We start from the raw sequence: 16,868 nt of genomic DNA, 5'->3' as shown, positions 1-16,868 counted from the left end.
AAAGAGTAGTTCCCATTGGAAATATTAATTGTTTTTGAAAATGTGTAGATCTCACAGAAGCTTCGAAACGAGGAACATCAGAAACTGTTACAGTCATATGTGTTTATGATTTTATCAGACTGTTACCTTGTTAAAATCAAATGCACTTATATTAAGGGCGTCGAAGTTAACTTTGGTGAGAAACATAAATTGGAGCATCGATAATGCAAAGTATCGTACTTTTCACAGACAATTACATGCATGTCGTCTCGCTGAATGTGACGTTTTGAGGGAATTCGACACCTTATCGTCATGCCAAGAGTTAACTTCCTTGACCTTGTATCGGATGCCTTTAACCGATATGTACTAGTTCATGTATTACATGAAATAAATATTTTTTTTTTACCAAAACTAGTAATCACATATGTTGCTGAAAGAAATAAACGAAAATGTATGTATACATTTTGTTTATATTCAGTTCGAATTACCATTTATTCTATTCATAAACCGTTGAAGTAATTTCTATCTTTTATATAGCAAGTATAGTATCATTAAGAATCATATCTTAGATGAACCTCCATAGAATTCATCATCGAGTTGTGACAGGAAAAAATGGATATCGTTTAACTGAAACTCGTTGTCATATATTTTACTCATTGTCCTGATATAGCTTCACTCAGGGTCTTTTTAGGTTTTGCAGCTTTTCACTGTTTGAATTAGGTTATGGATTTTAAAATATATCGGCCTTAAATCTCACTTAAGACAATAGTTGTCGCAATAGTTATCAAAGGTACCAGGAACGTGCATTTGGTGTTACACTTGCACAGGAAATGAAGTTTGTTACGTAAATCAAATGAAATTCATCAGCTCACTAAATAATTCAAAATATGGTTACTATGCTGAACGCATCTATCCAATCAAACTAGAGATAAAGGATACAACAGACACAGTTAAGTCGGCCTCACATCTTGACATACATCTAGAAATTGACAATGAGGGTCGGTTGAAATCAAAACTTCAAGACAAAAGAGATGATTTCATCTTCCAAATTGTGAACTTTCCATTTCCAGCAGCGCCTACATACGGAGTATATATCTCCCAATTGATACGATATTCCCGTGATAGTATTTCCTATCATGATTTCCTTGATAAAGGCTTGCTGCTCATAAGAAAGCTACTCAACCAACAGTTCCAAATTGTGAAGTTGAAAATGTAAATTTTACGGACGCCATCATGAGTTAGTTGACCGTATTGGAATAACCGTTTCGTAGATCGTAACTACAATCTCCTTTTTTTTAGGAATGTGACCTACCGAATTAGACTATTTTCCGGGTCTGCCGTATTGGTCGCAATTTTGGAACTTTTGGTTCTCAGTGCATGCTCTTTTGGCTTTCGAACTTTTTTCATCTGAACGTCACTGGTTAGTCTTGTGTGAACGAAACGCACAATTTTAACCATGGTACCTTTTCTTCGCAATTATTTGTGTGTTTCTCTGTCCATTATTTTCCCTCATTTGTTTGTATTGTACTCCTGTCATGTAATGTTGTCATGTTGATGTTACATTTAACATTGCCATAAAAGCGGGAGGTTTTGCATGCCACAAAACAAGGTTCAACCCAACATTTGTGTCTTAACATGTCCTGTACCAAGTCAGCAAAATAGCCATTGTTATATTATAGTTCGTTTCTGTGTGTGCTACATTTTAATGTAGTGTTTCTGTTGTGTCGTAGTTCTCCTCTTATATTTGATGCGTTTCCCCTCAGTTTTAGTTTGGAATCCGGATTAATGTTTTTTCTCAATCGATTTCTGAATTTCGAACAGCAGTATACTACTTTTGCCCTTCTTTATATGTAATAACATATGCAACACGACTGTGCCACACGTGAAACTGGATCTGTTTACCCTTCCAGAGCACCATATATCACCCACAGTTTTGGCGGGGTTCTTGTTGCTAAGTCTTCTGTGTTGTTTCATGTGTACTATTATTTGTCTGTTTGTCTTTTTTCATTTTTAGCCATAACGTTGTCAGTTTATTTTCGATCTCTGAGTATGACTGTCCTGTTCCTCTTGGATCTGTCGCCCCTCTTTGACAATTTGAAAGACAATACCACCACACGAAAATTAACTACTTAATTTAACTAAATTAGCGAATCCCTGTGTTCAAGCGAGGATAAAAGAACAGGAACTGCCACAAAAACGGAGGACTGTTCATTTTTCCAGGTCTTAAACGATACCATATACATTTAGGTTTTTTGTCAGGCCATATTTGGAATAACTTTTGTATGTTTTGATTATCATTTATATGGTCATAATTATAAACTAATTGTTTAAAAAACTTTGAATATTTGAGATACTAAACCTTTCTAATTTACCTCAGGAAGAGATTACCTGAGAATTTTTGGTCATCAATGCTCTTCAAGTTCGAACTTTCGGATTTGAGCGACACCGATGAAACGCGCGTCTGGCACATACACAAAATTAAATCCCGTTATCTATGATGAGTGTACTAACAACCTCTGCATCGATGCTACTACTAATTGAGTTTGTATTCCCGAGTGTATCACCTGCCCAGTTGTCAGAACTTCTGTGTTGACACGAATTACCATTAATATGGTCATAATTCAAAATTAACTGTTTACACAACTTGACAACTATTTGATTTACAAAGGCTTTTCTACCTGAGGAATTGATAACAGCTGCATTTGGAAAAAAATAGGAATTTGTAGTCTTCAATGCTCTTCAACTTTATTTGTTGGTTGTTGTTTTGTTTTTTGGGTTTTTTTTTTTTAACTTTTTTTGGATTTCAGCGCCTCTGATGAGTCTTTTGTAGACGTGTCGCGAGTAAATAGAAAATTGCAATCCTGGTATTTATAATGAGTTTATCAACACTGCTCATTAGCTTCGTATTACAATTTATTCATTTTATTCGAGCGCCGCTTATTAGTCTTCTTAAAACAAAACGCGCATATCGCGTACAAAATTATTAGACTGATATAGGTACCCTTGATGGTCTTTCTCACTGTTGGGGGATTTTTAGTGTCAGGAGATAGTGCAAGCCCAGTATTCAGAAACATGAAAACTAATTAATATAATCAGTTTTGGTAAAAAAAAATATACTGTTGATAAAAAAGCTAAGTTTGTCATGGACGTATTTAGCGCAACTTATCGGAATTTTTTGCGTTTCAATTCTTTTCGACTTAGTATTGGATTGAACCTTCCAATTGTTTTTTTTATCGGGAGCGATGGCGTACCAAATCATGAGCCTGATATCGCTATCTTTAATGCGCTTTTGTTAACAAACAAAAAGTTCTAAAAGATTGATTCGAACCAAGGACTGGTTGAATTAATTATACATTTTCAAGTAATGTTAATATCATTCAATATGCAATTGCACTGAAACCAATAAGTTTGAGTAATTGCCACGGTAGTATTTAGGGTTGTTATGAACTTGGCCATACAAATGTCTCATCTCTTACACATATTTAAATACTCACAACCGGATTTGTCAAAATGATCAGGGTCAGTTTTCAATGCTTGGACCAATGGGAAGCCCTTATATAAGACTGGTTTAACGTCAATTCCCTCTCCTGTAGCCTCTTCTTCAAATGTCTCACTTTTGTCAAAGACTTCATGAACAACATCTATCTCATCTGTGAAAAGTATACAATACAATTTGAAGAATAAAAACTATCTACGAAACCTCTTAAATAATTCAATGACTTCAATATGTAATGAAAAAAAACACTTATGCTTTAAGTGTAAACGCTTGAAAATGTTGATTCTTTAATCTTATTTCTGATGAAAGTATAACTTTGGCTATATTCGGTCAAATATCATAACTCGCAATGTTTTAATTCATGTTTTTATTACGGACCGAAATATCAAAGAAAAAACAGAATTAGTAAAATTCTCCTACTCAAAAATAAAGGTGAATGTTAAGCTTACATGCTATGTGTAGTTGACATACATAATAGATATAAAAATGGTTTCACGTATTTAAAGTCAAACTTTAATCAATTAAATAGAGAAAAAAGCAACGGATTTGGCTTGAGGTTTATACTCCGATTTATATAAAGAATTTGCTCGAATTTACTTTTTATTAGTACTAATTGTTCGTAATGTTAAGAAAGGTAATAATGTTTGCCTTAATATGTAAAATTATTCAATTATCCAGTACTTTTCTAAATTGATTAGATTGCCAAAGTAAGTGCATGTTTATAGTCTGGTGACTTAAGTTAATACGTTTGGATGAAAAAAGTGTTACATGGTCAACTGACAAATTTTGAAACGAATAAAAAAGTGAGATCTATAGAACCAGGTTTAATCTATAATTTTCCACATAAGAAAATGCCTGTACCAAATCAGGAATATGACAGTTGTTTTCCATTCCGTTTGATGTGTTAAGGCTTTGTTGTTACAATTTACTAAAAGACTTTCCGTTTACAATTTTCCTCAGAGTTCGTTTTTTTTTTTGTTATTTTCAATTTTTAGTTAAACTCAAACAGAATAATTTGGAAATATAAAAAAAAAAAAAGATGTGGTATGATTGCCAATGAGAAAACTATCCACAAAAACCAAAATGACACAGACATTAACAACTATAGGTCACCGTATGGAAAGTTTAATTTGCAAATATTCATTTTATGATTTTCTTTTGAGTGGGATATGACACATATAAACAACAGCTCATCAAAGTAAATTATCGTTCTTAGATAGGGGCCTTTATTTTTATATGTTGTTTCTTGTATACTTTTATTTATACAAAAAGGTGGTATATCTTCCTAAGAGTGAACTCTCCACAAGAGAGAAATTAACAACTATTGTTCACCGTACGGCCTTTAACAATGAGTAAATCCCATTTGATATTATTATTTGTTTGTCTTTTTCTAATTTAGCCTGTTCTTTTTTTTTTTTTTTTTTGAGTTGTCAGTTAACTTTTCTATCTATGTATTTAAATGTCCCTTTGGTATCTAGAATCTACCCAACCGAATCCCTTTATGATTTTGTAAGTTTTCTTAAATGCCTGAATTATGAAGTCATCGGAATTAATCAAATTCAAGTAACCTGTGATTATTATTTAAAGACTTGGTGTCCTAAGTCAGGAATCTGATGTACAGTAGTTGTCGTTTGTTTAAGTAATATATACGTGTTTCTCGTTTCTCGTTTTGTTAATATAGATTAGACCGTTGGTTTTACCGTTTGAATGGTTTTACACTAGTAATTTTGGGGCCCTTTATAGCTTGTTGTTCGGTGTGAGCCAAGGCTCCGTGATGAAGGCCGTACTTTAACCTATAATGGTTTACTTTTTAAATTGTTATTTGGATGGAGAGTTGTCTCATTGGCACTCACACCACATCTTCCTATATCTATTGGGTAATAAGAACTTTTGAACGTTGTAAATGAAAATGTTTGAGTTGAAATGATTCATCTTCAGGATTTAAACAGTTTTACCTTCGCCTTGTTGCCATTTCTTTGAAAATGTGGACACTACGGTTATGCAATTGATTGTTGAAATGCTCTTAATAAAAAGATAGTTACCTCTTGTTAGTGAAGTTTTTACTGTAAGATGTATTGCTAGTTTGCCAGAGATTTTTGTGTTAATTTCTCCAGCTTCTACTAGCTGATGAACGAGGGATTTAACAGCTTTACGTAAATTTTGCGCGGTTTTGAAAACATCTGGGGAAGCAACAAGGTCCAGCTGGATACATTTATGTTCAACATTTCTTATCTGAAGTGTTTCAGCATCACCACTCTTTTTATCACTTTCGGATTTAACTATATTCGATAATTTTGTAATGGTATTCTCCTCGTCCCAACTAGAAGAGTCAACTTTCGTTGCAATTGTGATTTCCCTGTTATCTACAATACAAAAAAATATGAAAACCATATCATGTATATTGGTATAAGATATCGAAAACTGTTTTTTTTTATGATCATCTCATTAAAACTGCCCAGAAATCTAATAAATAGTTGTATTGAAATATCTGTAGATAAACCTGAGGCGAAACAATCTTAAATGTAGAAAATTCGAAAAATTTTAGTGTAATACGACTTGACACATTATGCTTTTATGAAAGTCTGTACTGACAGAAGCTTTCCTATAATATCATATTTGAAAAGGAAAAGATGAGTTTTTAATGATAAACTTAATCCATTTAAATTCAATCCCATTTGGTACTTTAGTATGATGGCCAAATGCTAAGCCAACACATAATTTATGAAAGATTAAAAAAAAATATGCCTTACTTGGTTGAAATTATTTACCTATTTGTTATCGTTTGAAAAGTAGCAATATATCTATATGATATTATATAACTAAGATATTTAATTTGATTACCATCAGCAAAAGTTTGTCCTTTTGTTTTTTCAAGAGCTTTTTCTATTACAATTCTTATAACTGACTCCAGGTTGTCCACTTTATAATTCAATTTACGCATCTCGGTTGTATTTTCTTTTGTTTCCTTTGATATTTTGTCTGATTTATCTGTAATAATTTTGTGTTATTTGTAATACATTACTTAAATGCCATAAATATTCTATATAAAGACAAACGCAGTTTTTCTTGTAAACATACATTAAGGATGTATTCTTCTGACGTTTCAGTCTCGTAGAAATCTCGTTCTTTGAATCATTTCCAAAACATGTGAAAAATATCGATGAATTTAAAAAATATTATTTATTTAATATAATATTTATAAAAGTTTTTGAGTAATCCAGTTTTCAAACTTTACGACCAATCAAGTCAGTATGTTTCTCCAAAATTTTGAGAAATGGGTGAGGGATACAAAAAAAAAACAATATAATGTACATCCCATATCATTTTGGTCTTTTAAAATTTCTTGGATATGTATCTTTTCAATCATTTTTAACAAAAAAGTTGAAATAATATGCATTTTGTTCTTTAAACTGCGAAAAATCACAAATTTACAAAATTGACAGCATGGTAAATTTTACAAAAAGGAGCGTCAAATATGATAAAACTTTCTTATATAAACATCGTATCTATAGTTTTTTTTAAGTGAAATTTGTTCAGATTGGTCCACTTCATCTTTATAGAAAGTATGAAAATAAATATTGTGGAACTGTGATTTCTTTTCACGATAATAGCCCAAAAATCGATGAAAAATGGGAAAATCATAAAAATTGGGCATTTTCAAAGGGCCGTAGCATAAAAAGAAGTGCACCCTATAATATTGTTTTCTTCACCAACTATTTTGTTATAGTATTATAAACCCAAAAATCAGGTTAAGAAAAAAAGTTTAATTCTAGAAATGGTTGGCTCCTCAGAGGCGTACATACTTAAAATGTTCAACAAACTGTTATGAGTATTTAAGAACTTTAAGAATTTTAAGCTAATAGATTTGCTGAATCACGACAAAAAGTAAAATAAGATTAATCATAGCGGGCCAAAGATTTTGTTTCCCAATTATACTAAGACACATAGTATGCAATGAAGTGATTATGTTAAATAAGAAATTGACCTATATTGATGTTCATTTTGGTATTTCATTTGCATGTGCATATTTCAATATATTTTGAAAATGTCTTAGAATAATTGCAGTATTTTTTATAAAAAAAATGGGTTCAGAAAGCATTTATCAAGGCAACAATATTTAACCGTGTTCAAATCTCATATAAATCAATTAAGAAGACAAACTAGGTAAAACAAAACAAATACAGAGGTATTCGCATGAACTCGCAAGACCAGGTGCGTCTACATGTATATTACCTCGTTTTGCGAATCTATCAACAAAACGGTTATCAATCGAAAATTTCCTTCAAAGAGTAAATAAATTATTGAAAATATCTAAATGATAGAAATTGATCAGTATATATGTAGCCCACCATGCACAAGTTACTTGGAGTTGCATACTAGTACTAATGTAATAAAAGTTTTAAGTAAATATATATTATGTTACCGAGCAGTTCCTTGAAGTTTTCATCTTGCTTGTTATTTATCAATTCTACTGTTTTCTTGCATTCATCAACTGTAGTTTGTTTTATTCCATTTAGAGTCTCTAACATCTGAAATAACCGGTACTAAAAGTTAACTCAGCTTCTGTTTTAAATATAAATATGTCTGATTTGAGGACAATTTGCCACTATGCATTCTGTTGAACAAGAACATGCTTCAAATATGTGCAAAAGTTTCAAACGCGAACGCCATTCGCGATCGTTGAAATAAAAGCGTAACAATTTCACTTTAACAAAACAATGTCCTCAAATATGAAAAAAAAAGTTTCGTTAAAAAGAACGAGAATTTTGATACCAAGTATAAGAACAACTAAAACAGACAACACCATGGACATGAATTTAAAAATAGCAAAGAAAAAATAGCAAGAACGAACAACCATACAAATCTGTATAAAAAAAAGACTAAACATCATGAGGACCGTAATAACTATACCGGGGTTGGACATTGGTGCCACGGAAGGGTCACAACGTTCTGCTTCACATGTAAGTAAACTCGTCAGTGATACCACAACTGAGATTTTGTATGTGTGCCTGACGCGCGTCTCATCTAAAAACGACTCATAAGTGACGTTTGACTCAATAAAAGATTCAAAAGGTCAAATAGTGCACCCCGCAGTGTTACTATTACAAAAACTGTTGTAATGAGTCAAACCCAATACTAAGAGTTCATAAATGTTTTATCATACCATAAGACATCAACAAATGCAAACAAACAACATCTATACGTGTAAATTATGCTCACCTTTAAACTTGACCAAATTAGCACTGTAGATCACTACAGGGTTTTATTCTTAAAGTTCTACCCTGGAACAGTTCTTTGGCAGAGCTTTTAAGAAAGCTGCTAATACTAATAAGTCTGACAGTTTGAAAGAGAGGTTAGAACTGATCCCTACTGTTTGTCCCGTGACTTTTAAAATTAATAACTTATCAGAATAGAGGATTAACGTTAATTTGGTTTGCATACTTAGGACAATTATTTTTTTAAAAGAAAAAAACATGTTTTTCCGTTTTTAATCTTCTCCTTTAAAAAATGTATATTTACACATAAAACATTGCAATTACTTGTATCACGTACATTTGTATGTAAGTCCTTAGAAGACATAAGATGTAAAAATAAAACTACCTTGATTAGATCCTCATTTGACTTTTTCAGCTTTTCTTTCAGTACCTCTATTGATGAATTTTTAATCTCTGAAATTTTCTCCTGAAACATTTTCTTGCATTTATTTCCAATCTCTCGTGCAAAACCTAAAGTTGCATTGGTCAGTGTTTTCCAGTTATCGTCGAAATCTGCATTGTTAACCTGACCATTTGGGATATGTGAGAGGAAATTTCTCACGTCCTTGATATTTTTGCGCCACATAAAATTCATTTTTGATGGACAACAATGTTGGACAACGTCATAGAATAGCGTGATATCGAGCTCGTCAACTGTAACTGAACCTTTTGCGGAAAATTTGCAAATACAATGTTGAAGAATTTTAGATCCCATCTTATTCTCATGTTTCGGTTGAGGTAAACCAGAATTGTCATACAATTTATCGAATTGTTGTAGATGTAAACATCCTCTTTTTCCAGTCGAGGCCAAGGATGCTGTCATGCATTTACAACACGGTGTTGTTGGATAACATTGGTGAAATAATTGATGAATGTTGTTTGGATCATTTAGGAAATCTTCGAATTCAATATTGGTCAGTATTTTCACTTCGAAATAATGTTGCATTACGTCAATTGCTGGACCAGTTACGAAACTCAATAGCTGAAGGAAAAACTGTCTTTCATTTATGCTAGACATGATGTTGTATTTGTGTTACTCTGAAAGAAACATGTGATAAACATGGAAGATGAATGACTGTTGAAACAAGCTTTCAGCGTTCGAGACACATGTGATTAGCCCTCATTTTTTTGTGTGTTTAAGTTAAGAACAGCTATACTATTACACAATGTAAGCTCAATCAAACGCAAATCCAAATTTAGAGTCAGAAATAACATGTTTTAGAAGGCCAGCGATCCATCGTTGTATAAGATGCAAATTTAATTGACATTCAGATTGACTGCTTTCCTCTTTTTTTTTGTCTTTGATGTTTTATTTTCATTTTGGACTTCATATTTCATAAGTGACATCTTTTTACAAGGCGAGTAACTTTTTTTTTTTTTTTTATTTAGTGCGTTAGGAAAACTGTAGAAGTAATTGATGCAAGCTATACTTAATTATAGCTTTAACATGGGTAGGCATTATATTCGTGATTATTATTGTCCGAGCAATAGTGAGGGCTAAAAAACGAACATAATGCCTACTCGTGTTTAAACTACCATAAAGGATAGCTTGCATCAAATATTTCGATTTTGGTTAGAACAATTAAGGTTATTTCTATGTCCAACGTGAATAAGGGTAGAATGTTTTTGTAGAAATAATTGATGCAAGCTATATTTTATTTTAGTTTTAACATGGGGTAAGCATCATATTCGTGGTATTTTAGTCCTCACTATGAATCGGGCAAAAATAATCACGAATTTAATGCCGACCCATGTTTAAACTACAACAAAGTATAGCTTGCATCAATTATTTGTTGAATAAACCATGCATTAAGGTACAGGAAATGAAGTGTACCAAAACTCATACAAATGTAAACTAAATATCATAGTTGATGCATCTGTCGTTGTAGCTGGATATAGCATTACTAAGTCTCTGAGGTGTTTCTTTTTCATTTCGTCGAAGCGAAACGAAAAGGAATAAAAAAAGGTCAACTTTGATACAAGATATATTTCATTTCCAGTTATATCAAGTTTAAGCATATCATCCTGATAAAATAATTTATTTTCAAAATCAAAGACATTTCCTTGTAACGATAGAAATATAATACAATATAGTATGATATATCTGCTGTAATAAGTCAACAAAAAACACAAAAGAATTTGATTCCTAGTTTAGCATGTTTAGAGTTCTATATAAAGCATTTTACAAGATTAATTTAAATTATTTGTGTAAATTGTTCTTTAATTATCTGACTTTAGGAGAATTCAAAGAAAGGCATCAACTGCCATATAAAATGCTTCTCAAACATTCTGTAAAAATAAGTCAGTTTTCTACATAATGGAGTCAATATGGCGACTTTTACGTCATTTTGGGAGTCCTATAATTGAATTGTCTGTTTAGGTGAATCCACGTTCATGAATATTATTTGTAATCATTCATGCCTCTTGAAATTTTATAACGTTTAGTTCTTTTTTTTCAACAACTGATCCTCGACTTACATTTTAAAAATCAAAGTAATTCAACGCAACCCTTATGTAACCTCTTTTAAAAAAAAGTTAAATGAAAGAATAAAAAAACCTTTCCAGAATATAAATCAACTGAAAAGGTATATATTATTATTTAACACTATAGCCAAAATCTTTAAAAAAGTAAAATAATAACAAAAATGATACTAAAGTGAATTTGCTTTCTGTTTTGGATTTTTTCCATCCCCTTTTTAACTTCCTGATTTCTGTCTATAAATAGTTTTAAATAAATGTATGTATACATTGTTATATAAACTGTATACGTATTATTGATATTTTTTGTTGAAAAATTACCTTGATTAATACAAACGTATGCCCATAGATGTAACACCCATATAATCGGCCGTCTGTCATCATCGAAATAAAAGTAACACTTTTCCTGTATAGATTAGAACACCATTAAGTTAGAAAGTCATGTATTTTATATAAGCTGCATAACTCAAAAAGCTATGCTTCCAGCAACCACTACCCACCCTTGAAACGTTCAGTGACCGTGTCACTTGCCTGGCATCATTGTCCAATCTTCTCTGTAAAACTACTTTGATGCAGTGAGGCACGACTACATGCGTCAGCGTCCGTCCTACTTATCCACATTTTATACGATTTCTAGCGCAGTACTTTGGAATGAAGTTTTAATTTACACTGTATTTTTTACTTCTTCTTTTATTTGACTTTATATCAATGGATGCTGATAGTCTCCTACGTTTTTCAAAAACTCTTACATCTTGTGAGGCAGTCTATAAAAGCAAACAGACGTCTGTGTTATATACGTTATCGAGCAAACACTTTCATATTTATTTCCATAGGTGCTTGAGGACCAGATCCTGTTATGAGCCCCCATAGTCTCTCCCCCTCATTATCATCAATCTCAGATTTTTTAATATATATCACTTATGGGTATTACATATATGGTATACCGAACTTCAATGTCACAGAGAGATAAATATTAAAACTTTTAGAAGCCCCATTAAAAATATTGTCCGAATGATGAAAACCTGAAACCTGTGAAAGTGTCATTTCAGTAGATTGTCAATAAATATTCAATATATTGTGTTGGTAAACATAGTAATGTAGCTAGGAGAGATATATAAATGAATTGATCACATTAATTTCTAAGTCTTTATTGGGAGGAAATGAAAGAAGAGAGTTTCGATAAATTCTTTAATGTTTTATTTTAACCGTTTTTTATTTGGATCGATATGAATGTTGTGTGATACACAATATACAGTTTACAGTATGAAATGTTATAAAAAGATCCTTAATGTTTTTTTAAACCCTTGGTTAACTGTTATTTTTTACTATAAATCCTTTCAGACTTGAAATAGGACTATTATTCATATCATTTGTTATAATGATTTATCACTTTTTATTGCATTTTGATACATACAAACATGTTTTAATGATTTAGGAGGTTTATGTTGGTTTTATAATAAAATGTTCACCAAAAGGAAATGTAACATTTTTTAAGTCAATGGTGTAACAAAAGGACAAATAGGTAGGATAAGAGTTATCTTTCGCAAGATTTGGGCAATTACAGTAGTTTCTCCCTTAACAATGTTACCTGTAAGCATGTCATGCAAAAGAAAACAAACAATTATGTTGAAAATTTAGTGAAAAAATCGTAAAATAGTTATCAAAAGTACCAGGATTATAATTTTATACGCCAGACGCGCGTTTCGTTTACATAAGACTCATCAGTGACGCTCACATCAAAATAGTTAAAAAGCCAAATCAATACAAAGTTGAAGAGCATTGAGGATCAAAAATTCCAAAAAGTTGTGCCAAATGCGGCTAAGGTAATCTACTCCTGAGGTGAGAAAATCCTTAGTTTTTCGAAAAAATCAAGGTTTTGTAAACAGAAAATTTATGAAAATGACCATATAATTGAAGGTAAAAAGTAAAAGTAAGTAATGTAACGTTTTTCGTTTATTACATGCATCATTGGATTTTATTATCATGGTATAATTAGATTACTTATTCTCATTAATTGTTATAAAGTAATTCCTTACAATCTATTTTTATCGCCTTCAATCAGATTGTATTGTTAAATGTTAAATCAATCATGTTAATCAGCTGGTGCCCCGTTGCTTTGTTTATACAGGTGCCTCGGTTGACCTCAGTTTCGGTTGACCTTAGCCCCGGGCTCTGGGCCCATGGGCTCCGGGCTCCTGTAATATAGCTCCTGTAGAATATTTCTTTGTTCAGAGTCATTTAACCATATTGTAATCAGGTTACTAGAGTAGTATAAAAGAGAGAAATAGATAGTGAGAAGATAGAGGAGATACGATCTACGAGGAGGGGAGACGATATTGTGTACGAGAACGGTGTACTTACGATTTATGATTATACCACCGTATTGTTGAGCCTGCAGTTTTAGATGTTGTAAACTTGTATAACTGTAACATGTACTTTGGATTTTGAATAATACATTATTGAGCTTTTAATCGACTTTGTGTTTATATGTAACTTGCAAGACTTCGTTCAGACTACACCAGGATCCATTTATTTATTTATGTGACCAGGATTCCCTTGATCACGCTACCAGAAATTTTAAGGGTTACCCTGTTAAAGAGTATAATAGGCATTTGTCGTCCGTGGACGTGTGAAACGTAGACACCAAACAACAAAGCACAAACACAAGAATACACACTTCAGTTTAAGTCTCCATACTTAAACCTTTTCGTCACATTGGTGGCAGCGGTGGGATTTACTGTGTGTGACTTCAACGAACTTGTAATAAAATAATGGAAACACCAAAAAGAACAACAAGGACATCAACTCTGGCTCCAATGCTCTCTCAGGTAAGGAAGAATTGCTTTAGAAATCAAGTAGTTTCCCCAGCAGATTCTGGGTTAGGTAGTTTGCCTGCCACTGGACGTACTCCTAATGATATTCATACAGAGAATTTGTCAGAGGTCCGGTATCGCCGGAACATCGGGCACTGTTACCCAATAAAAAATCATTATAGAGTTATCCAGAAGATGAGCAATACGGAAAAGGACGGAGAAAATGGCTGGAAGAAATTTTGGCAAATGTGGGTTATTTTGCTTACACTCAGTAGCGGCCTCGTTGCATCAGCATGGCTTTATTTTCCTTACAACCGGGTTGTACAGAAATCTCCGGAATACGTTATGATTGGGCGCTTGGTGATAATAGGACTATTAATTTGTACAATTGTTTTAAAATTGATATGGAATTTCGTTCTTAATGGTCAGGAAACAGACAACGCTCAACAAACATTGTCCGAGAAGAGACGAAGAACTGAGGAGTTTCGCACCATGATGGATGAAAGCGATACGCCCTATGATTCAGATGAAATGCCCTCTTACTCCTATCCTAGACCTAACAGCTCTGTTTTCAACAGGCAAAGGAACACGGAAATGGAGTTATCCGGGCACGAATTGGAAAACATGGGCACATCGACAAAACAAATTCAATCGCCAGATTGTCATAATCGGGCAAATGAATTAACTACAGATATGCCGAAAACCAAATGTTTTCGTGTGAGAAATGTTCGACCATCAAACGAATACCCTGTCCGTAGAACGTTTTCCGAAGTCAGCGATGACGTTTGGAATGAATTGATACAATACTTTGAGAATGTACCCGAGTTAAATGTTTGGAATAACGAAAAGGCACGTAGGGTACTACTTAGTACTTTAAGAGGACAAGCTTAGACCTTTGCATACGGGATGCCATTAATTATTCAAAGAGATTTTGAACACCCGAAACGGAAGATGGAAGAAAGATTTGGACATACGGCGATGAAAGAAAGGTATGTGACAGAGGCATCACTGAGAAAAGGAAAACCGGAAGAATCTTTGAGAGACTTCGGTCAAACAATAGAGGATGTGTACCGTAGAGCGTATCCGGGCAATCTTGAGATTGTAGAGGAGAAGTCTATTAACGCGTTCCTTGACAAGTGCGGACAATCAGAGGATTTTCGCCTTGCTGTCAAGCGAACCAGACCTAATACCCTGCAGGAGGCGGTAAATAATTCAATGCAGGAAGAACGCTTAAGAATTGGAGAGAAGGATCTCGTTAGCCTGAATTTCAAACAAATTCAGCAGCCGATATTTGAAGTTGAAGACTGGGATAGTGATTAAGATGTAACTACAGAAGCATATGTTGTTTTATGCAGAAGTTTTGCTGTGACTGTTTATAGTCGAAATTTAAACATTATTTGGTGCATGAGACCCTAAACATATTGTTATGGTGTCACGGAGCCCTTCAAAAGTACAAATTGGTGCACGAGAACCTAAACATATTGTTATGGTGTCACGGAGCCCTTTAAACAATGATTAACTAAAAAAAATTAAAGAACAGTAAATTCTATTGTTTTAAAAGTTTTTTAAATCTTAAAAAAAATTGTAGACTTAAAATATATCATTGAAAGCACTAGTTAGCAAATCTATATATTTTTTTAATATATTTTTGTTTTGATAGGTGCTTATTTTTATTTTTACATAGACTTTAATTTTGTTCGCAAAACTATTTTAAAGTTTATTATGAAAATTTGGAACCTGTGACCCTAACTTTTTGATTGGTGTCAATCGGAACAAATTTTATTTTGTCTTTTAAGTTACTCTTGGATCCCAAGTTTTTTTTGGTGTTCAAGGAACAGTTAGAATATCATTATGAAATGTGTAATGTTTATAGTTTTATTATATTTATTATGCTGCATAAACTGAACAGTGGAAGTTCAGGGCTAAGAGGGGGGTTGTGTAACGTTTTTCGTTTATTACATGCATCTTTGTATTTTATTATCATGGTATGATTAGATTACTTATTCTCATTAACCGTTATAAAGTAATTCCTTACAATTTATTTTTATCGCCTTCAATCAGCTTGTACTTGTTAAATGTCAAATCAATCATGTTAATCAGCTGGTGCCCCGTTGCTTTGTTTATACAGGTGCCTCGGTTGACCGCAGTTTCGGTTGACCTTAGCTCCGGGCTCCGGGCTCATGGGCTCCGGGCTCCTGTAATATGGCTCCTGTAGAATATTTCTTTGTTCAGAGTCATTTAACCATATTTTAATCAGGTTAATTAGAGTAGTATAAAAGAGATGTATTTTATTTCGTTTGAAATAGGGTTTTTCCCGTTTGCTATTTGTAGTTAATATTTACAGATGGGAGCTAGTATAACTAGTTTGGATACTGGTTTTGTAACAGTATGTACTATTTATAAGTTTGATGTTAAGTGCAGGAGGCACGAGGAAAGTTTTGGCGGTTTTTATGGGTGGGGTTTAAAGGTACTATATAAAGTTTGGGATTTAAATGTATTAGTATCGAAGGTGCTCGCAGTTACGTCGGATTGAAGTTGGTCACATAGGTATATGTGCAGTTGCTGTTATGTTTATTGTACGTACAGGCGTTGGAGGCATTAGCCGGGGGAAAAGAAACGATGCGAAAGAGGAACATGTTTTCACATGACGGAGTTGAGTATAATGTTGACTTTATTTACATTCTGAAATCATGCCTGGAACGTATTATTAAGATAGAAGCGAAAATCAATATATTTGTGTTCTTTTAAAAACCGTTTTACAGGTTTATGATTTTATTTTAAAATACTACAGAATTTGGTTATATATTTCCATTCAATACTGAACCATGTGAACCATGTTGAGTTCAT

The 16,868-nt window shown here is 32.9% G+C and overlaps 1 protein-coding gene across 1 annotated transcript in view; it reads right to left on the bottom strand.

The window, feature by feature from the left end:
- The window catches only part of LOC139482227 (nuclease SbcCD subunit C-like), a 41,166-nt gene extending 31,308 nt beyond the window's left edge, over positions 1-9,858 (bottom strand). Inside the window, exons 1-5 of the mRNA XM_071265960.1 lie at positions 9,077-9,858; positions 7,899-8,004; positions 6,317-6,463; positions 5,518-5,838; positions 3,474-3,629 (exon numbers count right to left, since the gene is read on the bottom strand). Of these exons, the coding sequence (XP_071122061.1) occupies positions 3,474-3,629; positions 5,518-5,838; positions 6,317-6,463; positions 7,899-8,004; positions 9,077-9,748 (1,402 nt within the window). The 5' untranslated portion in view covers positions 9,749-9,858. The remainder of the gene's footprint in view (positions 1-3,473; positions 3,630-5,517; positions 5,839-6,316; positions 6,464-7,898; positions 8,005-9,076) is intronic.
- Between the last annotated feature and the right edge of the window lie 7,010 nt (positions 9,859-16,868).

The sequence above is a fragment of the Mytilus edulis genome, chromosome 7 (assembly GCF_963676685.1).
Source record: "Mytilus edulis chromosome 7, xbMytEdul2.2, whole genome shotgun sequence".
NCBI classification, from domain to species: domain Eukaryota; kingdom Metazoa; phylum Mollusca; class Bivalvia; order Mytilida; family Mytilidae; genus Mytilus; species Mytilus edulis.
Note: the sequence above shows the minus strand (reverse complement) of the source record. Positions and strands in the feature narration are given on the sequence as shown.